The sequence below is a fragment of the Falco rusticolus genome, chromosome 9, assembly GCF_015220075.1.
Source record: "Falco rusticolus isolate bFalRus1 chromosome 9, bFalRus1.pri, whole genome shotgun sequence".
NCBI classification, from domain to species: Eukaryota; Metazoa; Chordata; class Aves; order Falconiformes; family Falconidae; genus Falco; species Falco rusticolus.
In genome coordinates this window covers 30,395,882-30,413,267 of record NC_051195.1, presented here as the reverse complement: position 1 = coordinate 30,413,267, position 17,386 = coordinate 30,395,882, and the positions used below count along the sequence as shown (strand labels likewise).

Genomic DNA, 17,386 nt, shown 5'->3' with positions numbered 1-17,386 from the left:
AGCAGAGAAATTGGTTTCATGCAGCATTTTATTTGGCTACTTCCTTCTCCATGTGAGCCACACTTGTAATTAGTAGGTCTGGATCCAAGTAATGCAGGAGGCCTTGGCATTACTAGGTCTTAAATGGGACAGGTTGCACAATGAGGTGATGGATAGATGTCCCTTGACAGCAGCAGGGCTAAAGCAGTGGGGCACTCAAACTGGCAGTAATTTCACACTGGGCCATTGGCAGATGGAGAGGGAATTAGTAAGAATTACAAACTCAATTGTGCTTGAAAAGATTCCTCTGTGACTACCCTCCTTCTCCAAAAGTTACGGCATTGTTGAAAGTTTTCTATCTCTGCGCTAGATAAGATGTAATGCCAGTAGGCAGGATGCTTTCATTTGGAATGCTTTTCCTGTACTTAAATCACTGCTGCTTTCATGTTCTTCAGAAATCAATAATGAAATTATCCTTGGCTGCTGAAAACTGTTTCAATAAAAGAAAAGGGGAAATGAGGCTTGAAAAATACTGGTTTTGTTGTGTGCAAATGTGATTAATACAACATAATCTGATTGGAATATAGCTTGTGTCCTGGAAACATTGCCAACTTAATGCCAAGATTTGGTGCACTGCAAAGATTTTATTGCAAAATTGCTTATGCTTTCAACTGTAGCATTTCCCTTCTTGTTACATGGGAAGAGACACAGGAAAGACAGCTTTAGCCTTTCCCAGCTTGCTCCAAAGTGCAACATGCGTAAACAGGTTTTGCCCCTTCCTCAAGTAGGTCTTTGTGTCTAAGCCATCCCTGCAGTTTGGAGGAGAGGCAGATTTTTCACACCCACATTTTATTTTTGAAATTTTTTTTTTTACCTGTTGACTGTGGAAAAAATGCACTCAGCCAGAAGGCAGGATTGGCTTGTTGCTGCCTATGATCTGGGAGGAAACGTGGCAGCTGAATTGAGGACTTGTTCTTCAGTTGCTCTAGTATTTTTACTGCAGCTGAGTTGTACCGGTTTTCTGTGCTTTGTTTTCCACAACTGAGAGATGGGACTAAGGAATTTGTACCTTGTATAAAAAAATTCTGGATTGCACAGATGAAGTATAAACATGGGAGTTTTATACATGAAAGATTGAACCGAATACTTTAAGGAGCTGCTGAGCTTTGTAACGTAAGCAACTACAAAGAAACAGTTATTCTTTGTTCAGATACTGTTATTGTCGGTTTATAGGTACTGGGCTCTGATACAAATGTTCTAACAAGGCTCTCCTGCTTAGATTAAAGGTTTGTCTTTAGTTTCATCATGATGTGAGGGCTACAGGCTTTGAGGCTCCTTTGGGGAGCAGTTTTGCTTCGTCTTGGTTCTGTGGATAATATAATTCTTTGTGTCATACAGAAATAGAATGGTGGCTAGAGAAAGGAATCTGTAGATGTGACAACAGTAGCCTTCAAACTGTCCCAACAAAAAATGAGAGATGCCTTGACTATGGCACATCTGCTGTCTGCGTTTTCACATTTGCATGTTTCCAGTTCAGCAGGTGCAGATTTTGCAGATTTCAGAGGCTGGTTTAGCCATTAGTGTTTTAAAGCTAAAGGCAGATGGAGAAGCTAAATTGTTCCTAGTATGCTCTGAGCAAGGTGTTTTTTCAAATACCAGTGCAGTGCTTGAGTGGGTATTGTCCCAGCTCTGTGTTGCTGCTCTTCGGGAGCTTGACCATTTAAAGCTGTGTAATGAGCAAACTGAGGTCTGGAGCTGTGGGATCTCACACGCTGGCATTGGGAATGAGGAGTGGAGAAAGCATGTGTTGCTTGCTCCCTCCCAGTAAATCACCAACTGACAAACTGCTAATCTGCTGTCTGTGGATTCCTGAAGAATCAGCGTTAGACAGAAGCTGCTGAAAGAACAAGGCTTCACAGTGTAAGGAAAGTTTCAGAAGCTGCTACATTCTGTTTTCTTGCTCTTAAAAACATGAGAATACAGCAAGCTGGGTCAGCAGGCTGTCGGTGTACTGCCAGAAATGGAAGTATGGAGGTATTTTTCACTCTAATAGACCCCCTTATCTAGTAATCTTAATAACCACAACAGAAGTACTATTAAGTTGCAAATGCCCTTGTGATGACACAAACAGCTTACTCTGTAGGAGGAACCAGAGCTGAGAGTACAGAAGGCTTTAACTGTGAGATCACATGTGTGCTATTGCTTTGTGAATGCCTTATTTTAGCACACTACAGAAAAACTTATGTATGTGGCTTATCGACAGCGTGGGCACTTGTGCTACATATAAGCCCAGGATTACACTGTTAAACAAATGTGTAGCTTTTGAGGCTCACTTTCTTACGCAAATACGGAGAGAAATAAGAAGCTGGATCTGTTTGGACACTGATACACCTGAACAATGCCTTAGATATAGTGTATAAATAGCTACCACACCTTTAAGTAATTTCCTTTTTATTTCTAGATGCTAGCAAATTATGTTTGAACACGAAGCTCATGCGATCATTCTTCCCTGTTCAGGAGTCTTCATTGAAGAACTAAGCCCATACTTTGGCACACTAGTTTGTTTCCATGGAAATGCAGGGATATTTTCAATATGGGATTATGACTCCCAGTGGGCTGTATCTGAGAGGGGTAACTTGTGAAGGCCACTTGTTAAGCACAAAAAAAAAGATTCTTTTGTCGGGGAAACCATAAAATACTCCCATAAAAGAACAGGTGACTATGTAGTCATCTTCAAAATACTATTCCAGTGCAAAGGAATGTTATGCCAACTGTTAAAAAAGACAAACTGAAGTTTCCTTGAAATGCAGAGTCCGTCTGAATTGCTTCTCTCAACATGCAAAATGTGACCTCAGTGCTGCTGTTGTTACCTCAAGCCATGCATTTTTATTCAGCAGGAGAAATCTTTCCAACACTAAGCTCTTGTTTTGCCAGTCTCTGAGGCATATCCAAACAGCCCAAATCTTTGTTACATCAAAGGCAAACAAAGTGCAGCAGCAGAAAGCTAAAAATATCTGGAATATACCAATGAGAGCACTAATAAGCCTGCTTTGGGAAGAGTTAAAGCTGATGATACTTGACAACTTGTTTTTAAAACAAGTAGAAGTGCAGCGCTAAAACCAACCTGAAGTGTAGACCCAGCAGTTCAGAGCCAAGCTGAACATAACAATCCTGTGTCAGTCCTTGAGGCAACAACAAATCCTGTCTTTACAGATCCTTTTAGCATGCAGAGTGGGAGAATAGGAGCTGATACGGTTCCAGGTTAGAGGTTTTAGAGCTGAAAGCTGTGCTGTGTACTTGGGGATGTTTGCAGGAGTATTAGAGGTAAGGAATTTTCCATTGGTCTTGGGCTGCAGAGTGGATGCATAGCTGCTTTATGGGCACTGCTGCAGCTGGGGACTGCAAAGCCTTTGTGCTTCTCTGTAGGTTTCCACTCAGAACCCTGTGTTAGGCATTGACAGAAAAGGGTGCTGGGGAGCCACTGAAGCTCAGATCCAAAAGATTCAACCCTCTGATGATTAGTGAGTCTTGCCTTAACTCTTGTTAGCAGATTTGCTGTCAAAAGCTAGCAGATTTGCTGTCAAAAACATTGGTGGCCACGAGAGGCTTGGTGCAAGATCTGGCTGTTCATGCACAGCAGAGCAGCTTGTGTGTTAAGCATATGAAAGTATCCTGGGATGCACCTGGAGCCTTTCTCAAGATCTTGTTTGTTGATCAGGACAAAGACATAATTTCTAGTGACATAGGAAAGGTACATTAAATATTGAAGTGTGCTTAAAGCTCAGCTTTGTCATACTGCACAGAAAACTTAGTGTTTGAAAAGGTTTCTTTGGGTAAATGAAAATTATGATCAATATGGCAGCAGTTTCTTCTTATTTCAGGTTGAAAAATGCAAAGAAATGAAATATACTGTTGCTATCCGTTTTGTTTGTTTGGGTACTATGAAAACTCAATTTAAGTATAGGCTGAAATACTACAATTCTACTTTGCATAATACAGTACGTTTTTATTTATGGTCTAGTGGTTAAAATCAAAACCCAAGAGTCAAGAGGGCTGGGGTCTGTTCCTGGCTGTTTTTCAGCTTGTTTTGAACACAGACAAATCCTTTATGGTCACAGTTCAGCTAAGTCCATCATCAACAAATGGCAAGTTAGTGATTCACTGCGTTCCTAATTGAAAACATATGAGTTGTCCCATGGGTTTTGTTTGGGATTTCACGTTTACCACTTTTGTCAGTTTGTTTACAGGCACTGAGCTCCCAGGTCAGCGCAGCACAAACGTGCACGACTCCATTGCCCTGCATACAGGGAGCCACGTGTTCATGTGGGCAGAGATGAACTGAAAACAGTGCTGTACACAACAGGGCTTTGAACAGGAGTGTCCATTTTTCTCTTTCTGTCTGGTGAGGATGCTATAAAGTGAAATGACTGCAGCGGCTATGGCAGAAGTTGAGGTAACAGTTGATGGGTCTTCGGAAAGAGAAATGCAAGGCAAGGGAGCTGGAGGTTTGTGCTTATCTCTGCTCCTGGGATTGCCAAGCCAGCCAAGTATGCTTGTACAGAGGCTCCCACAGTACAGGTACCTCTGCAAGGTTTCCAGTTATTATGGAAAAGAAAATCCTCTGCCATGTTTCCAGGGGAAAATGTGCAAGCCAGGAGTGACTCTGGGCTCCTGTCAGACCTGAGCAGTCTGACTCTGCCGTCAAAACCAAAGGGAAGCTAACACTCAGGTGGGAACTTAAATGTAGCATTTCAGATTCCTTTTTGTGCAATTAATGCATTAGTTTAACAGAGCAGCATAGCTTGAAACATAGCTATTTCCTTTTCATTACATTTCAATGACGGTGCCTGACAATACCTCCCCTGGTTAGAAAAGACCCTGTAACGTGGAAGATGAAGTCATTAGTATTCTAGACCATAAATCCTCTTCTTTTCTAATTATATATGAAAACTGTCATTGCTCTGTAATGGGTTATGAAGATAATAGATAACTTGAAAGGAGGGTCAGTATGTAGAGAGGTCAGATAGCATTCTTCACTACCTGGTTACTTCTGGGAATCATCAGACCTCTGGCCCTACAGCTGAGCCAAACGTTCCTTAAGCTGTAGGTGTGTGAAATGCCTGCCCATCACTTACTAATATGTTTAATTCATATTGTTGCTTCAGTGGGGTTTATTGTTTAATTAAGTCCAGTGTCCCAAACACCTCCAGGACTCACTCGTTCCCTCTGGATTCTCAGCTGGAGTTGCAGGTCGGGTGATCAGAAGTGCCAGGGAATGAGTATTTGGTGCTTGTGTGAAATAGTTAGTGGTCTGGTTGGTCATGGAGGAGTGACTGTCACAGAGATCCTGGTGGTAGCTGGCCCAAATGCCCAGCTTTGGGACTACACACAGTTGACAGAATGGAAAGCTCCAGGAACAGATCTAGCCTATTTTGGGACATTAGTCTAGGGTCTCCTTTGATAGACATTGCTGAGGCAGGATACCTAGGTACTTGTACTGTTACGGGGGATGGGGTTGTAAATGGGGATCTTGGTCCTCAAGGCTTTAACTAAACACGTTTCATCAGCACGACATCGATACACATGTATTTCTAATACATACTTCCATTATTTATTTATGGTGCAATTCAGAGCAGCACTTTGATCCTGCTCTTCAAGTCAGGTTTGTGTAATTTCAGAAATGTATTTGCACAAGCTTAATTATGCATGTTGTGCCTGAGACGTGTATCAATCTGGATACTGGCTACCCACCTGTCCACGTATGTCCCTAACTGCCTGATTTGCATGCCTTACTCACTAGGGAATAAGCAGCAACTGAAATAACCTGTTTCTAGTTATTTGACTTTCATTTCTTCAAGACTTAGCACAAAGTAATTGGGCTGCATTTCCTGTGCTTCAGAGGAAAGGCTAAACCCCTTGCATTATCTGTCCACCTTTTGGCTTATCTGTCTTTGTGTGACCTCTGGAGAACTCAGATAGTGGGTAAAATTTCTGAAGACTGAGTGTTTGTTAAAGGTTTCTGCAAGCCTTTGGAGGAGGTCATCACCTCTAGTTTTAGAAATACTGATCTTATCTGAACACCCGAAAGTCAAAAGCCAATTAGTTTCATCTGTCAACCAAAACCGTGTGGGGAGGCAGGTGTTTCAGTTCCCAAGAGACGCAGTGGCCCGGGCCAAGGACGGGGAAGCCCACTGCACGGACAGTGCTCTCAGCACCTGCCTGGGGAAGGAGCTGAGCCGGTATGTACCCAAAGGATCAGAGCCGGCGATGCACCAGCTGCAGAAAGCAGCTGCTCCTGTGAAGTCCCCTGCCAGTGTGGGGGTGTTTCTGGGGGCACTGCAAGCACCTTTCCCGGGGCTGCTCTCAGCTTCCAGCTGGGAGGGAAAGCAGGTGAGGAGTTGGCTGATGGAAGGGATGAAACTCCTTCAGGAGATGCTAGGATGTCATAGGAGAGCACACTGGCCAGAGAGTGACAGATGGGGAAACACTGGAGGCAGGGATGAATGAGACTTAGGTCCTTGTAGTAGTCCTCGCTCTGCCTCTCCCCCGAGGAACCGTTCACTCTGTGGGCTGCTTGCAGCAACCTCCCAAGCTCATCTTTCCCTTCCTAAAGCAGGGTGCTGGCCATGGGGAGCTGCTTCCTCAAAGCTGCCTCAGTGGCGTGAGAAATCAGGGTGTTGTCACTGTTCTGCATTCGGGGCTTTTACAACACCAGATCTGTAGTGGCTGGAAATAAAGCGGCTGGGCAGGACTGGCTTGCAGGTGTGCAGTTTGAGATGGCAGGTATGTCTCACAGAAGTGACATGGCTGAAGCAGCACAAAAAGGAGTGGGTATTGCAGCTTCAGCTCCTGCTTCTCTCCTGTGATCAGTGACTAGCTTGTAAGTGTCCCCAAGCCCTGAAACAAACCGTGTTACATCCTCAGTGAGAAGCTACCCTGCCTGAATTTGAAATCTTGTGTGTGTGGAGGAACAAGGAAAGAAATGGACAGCCCTTGAAGGGCTTTCTCCTCCCCACAGCTTAAACAGCCATCACTGGCAGTACAGTCTTCCTTAGCTATTCATTTTGAAACAAAACAGACTTCAAACATTCATTTCAGAGAAGCCTTCCAGGAGGCCTGCATACTTCTGTGGGTCCTTTTTGCAACATCATTCCAACTCATTCAGCTTTGTATTTAGTGCAAATTGGATCTCAAAGCTACTCTTGATTACTCTGTGCATACCTGTAAATTGCAGAATAGGTCTGGTCATCTTACTGTGTGTGCTTTGCAAACCAGTGCACTGCAACGTGATGCAGCACTGTGTGCAGCTTTGATACTGTCCTGCAAGACTTGATTTATTCCTCAATGTTATGCACATAAAAAGCCCAAGTGTGTGTTAAAGTATACAATTAAATTTAGACGTGCTAATGTCAGAGTGATCTGGTGTGCGAGGCTCTCACTGGGAGCACCTTCAGATGTAGGGCAAAATTCTCTTCTCAGATTCCCAGAGTAGCTCCTGACTCGGTCTCCTGAGTCTCCTGCTCTGACCTGTACAGGCGTTTTGTGGTGTGAAAGAAAGCGAGCTCCCTGAAACAAGTAATCTGTCACCAACTAAGGCATGGACAATAATAACAAAGCCCCAAAAAGAGCATGAGACCCTTTCTTGAACCAGTTGCTCTGCATCTGTGAGAAGCTCAAAGGTTTTGTGTCACTTGGACAATGTGCTTGTAGCCTCTTCCTTCTAATTATCACTGAGCTAATGATCTAAGACTGCTTTGTGGATATGAGGACAGAATTTTGCCTGCAGAATGCACAATTACCTACTGTGCCTTCTCTATAAATCAGTTATAAGTGTATTTGGAATAGCTGCCAGGCCAACTTCTGAGCTTACCAGAGGACAGAGCTCCAGGAGATACAGTCCCACATGACACAGAGCTGTTGCAGTTTTAAAATCAGTCTGATTTTTTTCTTTAACAGGAGAGCCCAGTGTAACTCCGTCAAGACTGGAGTGACACTCTGAATCTGCATCTGCCTCATGTGAGTTAAAATCCTGGCAGCAGCATTTTGCATAAGCTGGAGCCTCTGTAGAGATATTATTTTTTTTTCTTTCTTTTCCCCCCCTCCCCCCCCTTTTCAGGAAGGCTATAAAATTGTTACTGTATGTGTCTTGGCAGCAAAGGTAAAACCAACAACACAAATGCATGAAAATTGCATACCTTACTGCACAACTGCTCATTCCAGGTCGGCTTCCCTCCTAGCACGTACTGTGTAAGGGACTCCTGCACTCATCACAGACCTGAAGGCTTGCAGCGTTCACTCCCAGGGTACTGCTTTTTAGCTTTCAATAGTATGATGTTAAGCCAAGTGATGGTATTAAGGGGAGGCTGAAATGCTGTCAGCTGGCTTCTGGGTTTTTTTTAAACCTTTGGTTGTTTTCTTTCCACCCTGGTTGCACAGTCCATAAGCACTGGGTGCCGATAGTCCTGTGCTGCTGAAGCATTTGCCTGTGTTGGAACATGAACTATTGAAATAACGTGGTCCTCTGAAGCTAGAGGCTTAGCATGGTGGCAGAGACATGGCCATCAAGTAGTAAGAAAGAGAAAAAGACATCAGAAGTTGTAGCCCGTGCTTTGGTTTTACTGTCATCCCATGTCCATTGGGCAAAGATGCTCTGAAAATGGATTCGTGGCTCTGCCTCTTCACCTATCACAGAGTTGGGGATGCTTGAAGACTGGGCCCTTCTCGGCTAGGTGAAAGAGCTGAGCATGGGAGATGCTGCGTGGCAGATAGCTGAATTCATGGCATTGCCATGGCACACAAATCATCTCCAGTTGTGGTCTCAGCAACCAGGTCTGAGGGTGGGGGATGTTCCAGGGAAGTTTAAAACTATTTTTTCATCATGCAGCTGCAGAAAAAAATACTGATCTGTCCTCTCTACTCTTCCCCACACATGCCTGAAGTAATTAAGAGAGAGAGAGCAAACAGCCCTGAGTACGATATTGAAATACATTTTTTCATCTAGTGATGCATATAACTGGGGCATCTTCCCCGAACGTGCTGCCGTAGTTGCAGCAGTGTTTAGCCTGTTCATTCCTGATCCGAAGGAGGTGGATCGTTTGTTTGCCCAGAAGCTCATGTTACTGAAACAGGCATTTGCACAGCTTATGAGAAATGTCAGTGGGTTGTGGCTCATACCGATTGATGCAGCATGTGCTGTGGTGTAGGGATGCTGTCAAGGTGGGCTCAGTGAGCTATCTGTTTGCAGCTGTGTGTAGCTGTGTGTCTAATTAAAGGAAAGTTTATCCTGAACAGTAAGTATGATGGTGACTGGAGAATGTTTATTGTCCCTTTCCTGTTTCCAGGAGTGCAGTTTCCTGTGTCTCTGTTTAGTTTGTGTACCAAGGAGAAGGCTCTCATTTTCCAGATATTGTGGAGTGGTAGAAAAATAGGGAAGGGACCTCAGGCATGAATAAGCTAAGTGTGTAGTTTTATTCAAAGAATTTTCAAGGAAGCAAATTCTAGAGCTTGACAGATAAGGGAAATACACCCCCCACCCCCCCACCGCCCAAGAATCAATAGGATCATTCAGATTAATCCTGTTGCAGTATTGCCTCTGCAGAGACTTGAGATGATGAAGGCTGAGGTTGATTCCTGTTCTTCAGCCTTTTTCCTACTGGTGCTCCAGCTTGTTTGCTTAGACTTAGAGAGTTAAAAGGAGGTCTGTAGTGATAAATCTAAGACAGAGAGGCAAATGCAGAAAGGAAGAAACTGAGTGAAGGCATTTTGTGAGCAGCTGGCCATGTGTCCTGCTGCAGCCGTTCTCTGGTGGAGTTAACAAGATGTACAGGTTCTTTAACAGAAAGCCTTACAGTTTGCCTGGAAAGGTTCTGCTGGAGCTGCTGCTGAACCACTTCCGTTTGTCCAGAGGAGATGCCAGTGTGCTCCTTGAGATTCCTTGTGTCTGGGCAGCATCAGCATGGTTGGTTTGTTCAGAGAGAGCAGTGTTTTGTTGGAGAAATGTTTTGTTTAGGAGTGATGTTTTATGGATTTGTTGGAAACATGGTCAGATTCCCAGGAAGCTAATGGGGGGGAGTGCAGCAGCTTCATGGACAGAGCAGGGGACCAGGGGCTGCTTCACATAATGGGGAGCTTTGCAGTGCTTTCACCTTCTGAGAGTATGTGCAGATGTATTTATTACTGTTTTCTCTGGGAAGTGCCTTTACTGCCCTGCATTGCAGGAATTCCTTTTTCCAGATGATGCTCTGGTGTCACTCTCACAATGTTATTCATCACCTAACTGCCTTTTGCTCCCTCCAGCTCCAGCTCACTCCCCAGAATTGCCTTGTCAATCACCGCTTTCTTCATTAGCTGTAGTTTTTGACTGCTTATTCCTATCTATAGCTCAATCAGCCCTTGCTTTCCTAAAGGACAGAAAAGACTATGTGCACTGAATGTTGTATGATGTTGTTGATGTTTTCCATCGGTATAATAATGCTTGAAAGTTTTGACAACTGTTTCATTGATTTTAGTAATCTGTTTAAGAACATTACAGGTTTGTTTGTTATGTTTTTAATGGTGTTAGTTTGATGGGGAAAATTACCTCTTAGGATTCTGGTGCTTTTTAGGTTATTAGGTAATAGGGAACCTTCTGTCATGGTTACTGTGATCTGAGTCCTTTGACAGTCTTGTTTCTTCTATAGTCCCTGCCTTGTTAGTATTTTTGTAGTATTTCATAGATTTGTTTTCTCCTCTCAGACTCAGCTTCCGTATTTCACAGTGTATATATATATAGTGGTGATTACTTGGGCAGTATAGACAACATGTATTCATATATATTTGTGAGGTCCACAGATGTGCTAGATATCTCTTGGGAAATGTCTGCTAACGAGTTTGCTGTGTAACTTGCGCATTTTTGTGTTTTGCTCAGCTAAATTTGAAATATTCAGGTGTTTGAGACAGTTGGGCCCATTGAACCCATGGTAACCCTCATTGCAGTCAGGGGTTGTATTCGTCCCTGTTACATCTCAGGACCAATTTAAGACAGGAACATGCAGCAAATACAAACACACCATCAGAGAAACACAGTCATTTCCACCTGTTGTAGAAACACAGTGACTTCCTTTTAAATGCTAATTAAATGATCTGATTAAGCAGTAACATTTCCAGTAGATGGGAATGTCATTTGTAGGATGAAGACAGGCCTGATGGTAGGAATGACTTGGTTGAACAAGTCCATTTCTTTTGCATTGAGCTAAGATGTGTGTCGCAGATGAGCAGCTCCTCTGAAATGTGAGAACGGTAAGCTTGCTGAAAAGAGTAGCATTTTGATGCACAAGGGTAATAGCTAACGGATTTTTACAGTACCATATGGTATTATTAACAAACAAATCGCATGTTAACTTGACAGCTCTACCTTCAAGCTAACTTAGTGTGCAGCAAACATAAATACCCCCGAGATGAAATCTGGAGACAATACTAAGCTTTGGGATTGTATCCAGAACAGTAACAGTAGCACAGCAGCAATGATTTTCAGGCTTTCTAACCATGAATACATGTGTTCCCCAAATTTATTGGTTTCTTCATCAGCTTTGCAAAAACACAGCAAACCAGAACCCAATCCAAGCAGGTGGAACAGGGAGCGTTCATGCATCTGCCTAACAGGACTGCAGGGAGAGGAGCTGCAGTTTGAAATACATTTTTCCTGATGCAGAGAGCTGTGATAGACCAATGGATATTTCATCTGGTGCACTCTGCTGCTGAAACCTGAACTGCGGCTCCGCTCGGCTGCAGTCCTGGAGCATGAGCTAATTCCACTGTGGCTCTGGGCTGGGGGACCCAAGGCAGCGAAGGGCAGGAGCGAAGAAGCAAAGAAGGGAATGTGTGATGTGGAGGAGGGAGGAGGGCAAATTGGGTACATTACTTTTAACTGCCTTCTTGTTTAACCCCCTAGCTGTTTTCAAATTTTCTAACTGAAGTCTCATCTTGGTACAGTGTATAAATCCCCTGAATACGAATCTCTTGGATTTGACCTGACCGTAGAAAGATTAGTTTCCATTGGATACCCTCATGAGCTGCTCAATTTTGTGTATGATCCTGCATTCCCTACCAGGTAAATGACTAACAGATACCGACCCAGCCTGCTTGAGGTCTTGATTATTTGTTCTGTAAAGTTCATAGGCAACACGTGAGGCCAGGTTTGAGGAGTTGTGCCTGTGAAGCCTGGTGTTGACCACAGGTCATGGGGAAGGGAGCAGACTGCTCCAGTATGTGGAGGACCTTTGCACACATGAACACATGCCGGCAAAGAGGGAGTGTTCGAGAAAGGAGGCCTACTAAAAACATGGTCCAAAAATAATCTTTCAAAGCAAAGAAAGCAGAGACACAATTGGATTGGGTGTTAAATCACAGTTAAGGGGAGAATGAGCCATTGCTGTCCATGAGACTGCTAGAATGTCTCAGAACATTTTTCATTAATGATTTTAATTTGTAGTGTCCTGGTGCATAAGACATCCAGAAAATCAAGGTGACAGTAAACAACACTAAAAGTGAGACCAACCCAATTCACTTGTCTAGAAGCCAAAAATAAAGCTAATGGTGCAAAGTTACTGAATTCTTACATTTTGTCTTTTGGTAGCAGAGGTAGAAAGGACATTGTGTGTTTTAAAGAAGGCTTTTGATCTGACTCTGCCTTTAAGTTGTTTCCGGTTGTGCCTTTGCTGGATTTTGCTTTTTTGACTCCTTTGGAGCTTCTTTACAAAAGTCTGGACCAGAAAGTCTGTTGGCTTGTTCCAGTTTTCAGTCTGGCAGCCTCCTTTCTTCCCTCTTCCCAGCATGTTTTACACCGAGACTGTTGCTGGGTGCCCCCATGCCCGTAACAAGACAGCAGCCCTTCACAAACCTGTGATGAAGACTCCGTTAAATCCACTGCCTTTATCCCAGGGAGGGGACAGAAGGGATATCTCTGTGGGAAGGCTGCGTTCTCCAGATGCCAGCTACTAGATAAGTGAGACAACATTTTGTTGGAGATGGAACTGGGAAATGTCCAAAGCGTTTTGTGCAATAGTTACATGCCCCATCTGGCTCTGTCTGTAACAGAGTGATGAAAAAGAGGGGAAAAATTCCTTTATCACACCTCACTCTTCCTTGCAGCCCAGCAGGGCTGTCAGGGAACCACAAACACAGGTGTTGGATTCATGACCCTGTGGAAGAGACCCATGTCTTCCCTGGTACGTGCACAGCTAAGCCTCTGCCGGTTCCATTTTCAAGACTAGAGAGAGCAGATCAGTGGTACCTTTCACCTGGCAGTGCAGGGCTCTTGTTCTCACCTGCAGCCAGGTAAAAGGGACAGTAGGGACCCTATCTGCATAATAACAGCAACTCTGTTCTGATGCCCCATGCCAAGAGAGCAAGCTGTTCTAGAACTGTTCTAACTGCCATTAAAATGGTCACCGCTTAATACGCTCACTTCTTCACATCTTAAATCACTTTCTTAACAGAGGCTTGGTGTTTGATACCCACTATGGAAACCTGTTGAAGGTTGATGCCTATGGGAACCTCCTAGTGTGTGCACATGGCTTTAATTTCCTCAGAGGGTGAGTGCTGACTCTTAGCTGTTGGGTTTTTTTACTTAATATGTTCTTTTTTGTCACTGATCCTTGGGACACCCATTGCATAATGAGTCACAGGGACTCCACTAACAGCAGATGCTGTATTGGTGTTCCAACAGCTCCAGGGTTGACTGGGGATGCATTGAGGGTCCCAGACACCGCAACAGCCCAGGGTGTTTATAGAGGAAAGGTCCATGTCAGCACAGGCACAGTGTGCTGGGAATAGAAGAAAGTGTGCTGTGGGGAGTGATAGGTGGGATGATCCAGGTGCTGTTGACCTGTCCTGGCACAGTTTAACATTAGCAGCTTGTCAGTTAAGACAAAGCCACTGTGTGAGGGCTGCTGGCAAAAGAGAGGACCCGTGCACTGAGAGACTGTTACTTCCACAGCCATTGCTAAGGAAGTTCAAGGGCCTGAGCTGCCTTGGGGAAGGAACAAGCTTGCTCTGCCCCTTAGTGTTTCTGACCTTTGAGGGTGTCAGAAGTGAGGCATTGCGTGCCATTTGCCGCAGCCTTCCCTGGCCACCTTTGCTCCAAACATGTCTTGGGCTCTCACTTGTGCTTGTTCTGGCCATCCTGGTGCATGGGTGTCCGCACGTGCCTGGCTGGAAGGTGATGGTGTGGTTGTGGAGACTGGTGGGTGCAGTCTTGTGCAGTGGTTGGATTCCATGATCTTAAATGTCTTTTCCGACTTAAGTGATTCAATGATTCTTGCCCCAGAGAAGGTGCTTTAGGAAGCAGAGGGGACCACAGTGCTACCTGCCTGCTGTGTCCCAGCAAATCCCCTCCTATTGCTGCTGTGAGGGCGGATGGATGGAAGGCAGTGCAGGCCAGCTCAGGGCCTCCAAGGCCGCAAGCCTTGTCATTGCAGGCCTGTAAGTCCTTGCGTCAGGAAGCCAAAATCTAGAAAAAGCCCTTATATATGCACTTCTTTGAGTCAGAGGTGATCTTCAGAAGCTCCAGAAATGAAGGAAACCAGAATAATTAAATGACTTTTAGTCATCGCCACCCTGCTGATTAATTGCAGAGGGCCCCAGGCAAGCCTCCCGCCCGGACAGCACTCCCCTGCTGAAAGCTGCTCAGGGGAGTGTAAAGCAACACATGGAAAGTGGGGGAAAGTTTAAGATAAGCAAACAATGAAAGTGCAGATGATTTAAGGCATCCTAATAGCCAACGTCATAGGGCTTAAGGTCGAGCTGTGGACTCTCAACCACTCCATTTCCCTGTGTGGGCTCTGCTCAGTGTGCTGACTCAGCAGTGAGGGCTTTGTCCCCGGCTCCGCTGGAGCTAGCGCAGGGAAGGGAACTATGCCGCTGCATATAGTTTTGTTCTTGCGCTGCTAGTGCATGTGGGAAAGCTGGGTGTTGATTAAAGCACAACAGACTCTAGTTAATGGACCCTGCTACAACTGTATTTTGCAGGTCAGCATGTTTTATCCTTGTTGGTTTTTGTGGTTTCATTTTTCTCCACTTTATCTATTCTCAGGCCAGAAACACGGGATCAATATCCAAATAAATTTATCCAGAGGGATGACACAGATAGGTTTTACATTCTGAACACGTTATTCAATCTACCAGGTGAGTTTAATGTGAGCCAGCGCTTGCCTGTTTCTGTGCCTCTGCAGCCAGTAAAGCTTTGCTGATGTCATACTCTGCTTATCTGTTGGGTTTGAGGTTAATTTTTTTTTACATTAACCTTCTTCTTTTGGCTACAAGACCTAAAGTTAGCTGGCCATATGATGTTATCCTTGTTTTAAAATCTTGCCTTGTTTCTTTGCAGAGACCTACCTTTTGGCTTGCCTAGTGGATTTCTTTACTAACTGTGACCGGTACACTAGGTACGTATCCCCTCCAGTTCAAGGTGCTGATGGTGTAGTGAGATTGTTGTTATAAAGAGCAATACAGCACAGATGGAGCTGTTCTTTATATCAGTGGAGGCCCCTCAAGTGGTTTCAGTGGGGAAAAGTTCAGGCCTCTTACTCTGTTGACGTTACGAGAAGAATTTTGTGGTGACAAGATGATCTGTGTGTACAGCAGACGCTGGTTATGAGGGTTTCCTTCACAGGGTACATCAGTATCACCATACTGACTGACGCTGGTGTTTGGGCCGGCTTTTAAGACCACACACTTACTACAAGGTGATTAGTTACCAGACAGCTCATTTTGAGCCTGTGTCTGCTGGAGCAGTGTTTGAACTGGTAGCTGAAGGGCTAAATTTCCTCAGCCAGTTGCCACAAGTCCCTCATGTCATAATTGAGGACTTGTTCACTTAAAGGTGAAACGCTCAGGCACAGTGTAGTGTAAAAGGCTGTTTGTGCAGCATGAGTATTTACCTAGCTTTCAAATAGGTATAAGCATAAAAACAAGCTGCAGCTTGAACTGGCCAATGTGAATGCTGCTGTGGTGCTGACTCATGTGATGGGTCGTCTTTGCATATGATGTGAGTGGAAGGCAAAGGTTTAATGGGGCTTTACCTGAGAGCAGAGGAACTGTTTATGCTGACAATCCATCAGGTGAAGTATCCTTTCTCAGGAGAGGCGTGATGATTGCTGTCATAATAAATACAGCTCTTTTTAATCCTCCTTGATTTCTTCTGATGCAAACTCTCATGGGTGTCTCAAAGATCCCTCCACTGTATCTTGTAGAGGAAATTTCTCATGTTAACTCTTAACTGTTCAACACAGTAGTTGTTCCTTCTCTAAGCAGTGAGTATTACATTTAGTTTATTTCTGTGGCATCCCCCTTTTTTAGTGTTGGAAAGAGGGTGAAAGGGCAGCACTCTGCTTAGTTTCTCAGTACCATTCATCTTTTGTAAAATGCTGCAAACTGCACAGCGCCAGTCTTTTTTCCTTCTTGTAATACTGTGGGGTAGAAATAAGTGTTGCAGTCACAGAGAGCTGTAGTACTGCTGTGGAGGCACAGGCCTGTAGTTAGGAGCTCACATCCTAAAATTTTAAACAAATTTTTTTGGGTAGCACGCAGAGCCTGTTAAGCTCTGTTTGTAGCCTTCTTTCAAGTCTGAGCTGTGGTAAAGTAGTAAATAAGAAACCACTATAGTTAAACAAACTCCAAACAACATTTTGAACTGTCACTTTTCTTTTACATGTTTCTCACCTGGTGCGATTGGCTGCTACAATCTCTCTTCTTTCTCCCCACAGCTGTGAAACAGGGTTTAAAGATGGAGACCTCTTCATGTCCTTCAGGAGTATGTTCCAGGATGTCAGAGATGCTGTTGACTGGGTTCATTACAAGGTGATTGCAAGAACTCCTTGGGACGTCTGTAGTTGTAACTGAGTTAGAGGGACTGGTTTGTAACTCATGAGTTAAGATGTGTTAATCCACCGGGCAAGAGCCCCGCTTTGCCGCCTAGTGAGCAAACAATAAATTGCGGCTGTAAATCAAGATCTCCACTGCCCTCCTAGTACGGGAACGTATCTGCCTTGGCTCCCTGTTCCTTTTTATGGTGCCCAGATTCCATTTCTGTACTGTAATTCATGGGTTTTAGAACATGATGCCATGAGGGTATTTGTACTTACAGTCCACAACTTGTGCATTGTCCTAATTATTAAAACACTTTACTGTAAATGGTTTACATTGGTACTATCTTATGTTGTCTGAAAAGTACCTGCATTAAACAGAGAAATACATCAATTCTTCTCTATTTAGAGAGGAGAGGCAGTTCATCTTTTTCACACAGTTGCGCAGAAATTTAGAATATAACTTTGTGAGCGTTAATGTCTGCTTAAAAACCTGATTTTCTTGTTCTTCCTCATTCAAGAGGTCTGTTGGGGTGGGATGGAGAACGATCACAGGAGAACCCTGC

General features: G+C 44.2%; 1 protein-coding gene across 7 annotated transcripts in view; it reads left to right on the top strand.

The window, feature by feature from the left end:
* Positions 1-17,386, top strand: part of NT5C2 (5'-nucleotidase, cytosolic II) — a 63,332-nt gene that overhangs the window by 36,887 nt on the left and 9,059 nt on the right. For 6 of the 7 annotated variants that reach the window (XM_037400615.1, XM_037400614.1, XM_037400617.1 and 3 more), the window contains 5 exons: positions 11,950-12,067; positions 13,455-13,550; positions 15,050-15,141; positions 15,344-15,401; positions 16,722-16,815. In XM_037400615.1, coding sequence (XP_037256512.1) covers positions 11,950-12,067; positions 13,455-13,550; positions 15,050-15,141; positions 15,344-15,401; positions 16,722-16,815 — 458 coding nt within the window. Of the gene's footprint in view, positions 1-7,935; positions 7,996-11,949; positions 12,068-13,454; positions 13,551-15,049; positions 15,142-15,343; positions 15,402-16,721; positions 16,816-17,386 lie in introns of all 7 variants that reach the window. The other variant, XM_037400619.1, reaches the window with a different exon arrangement.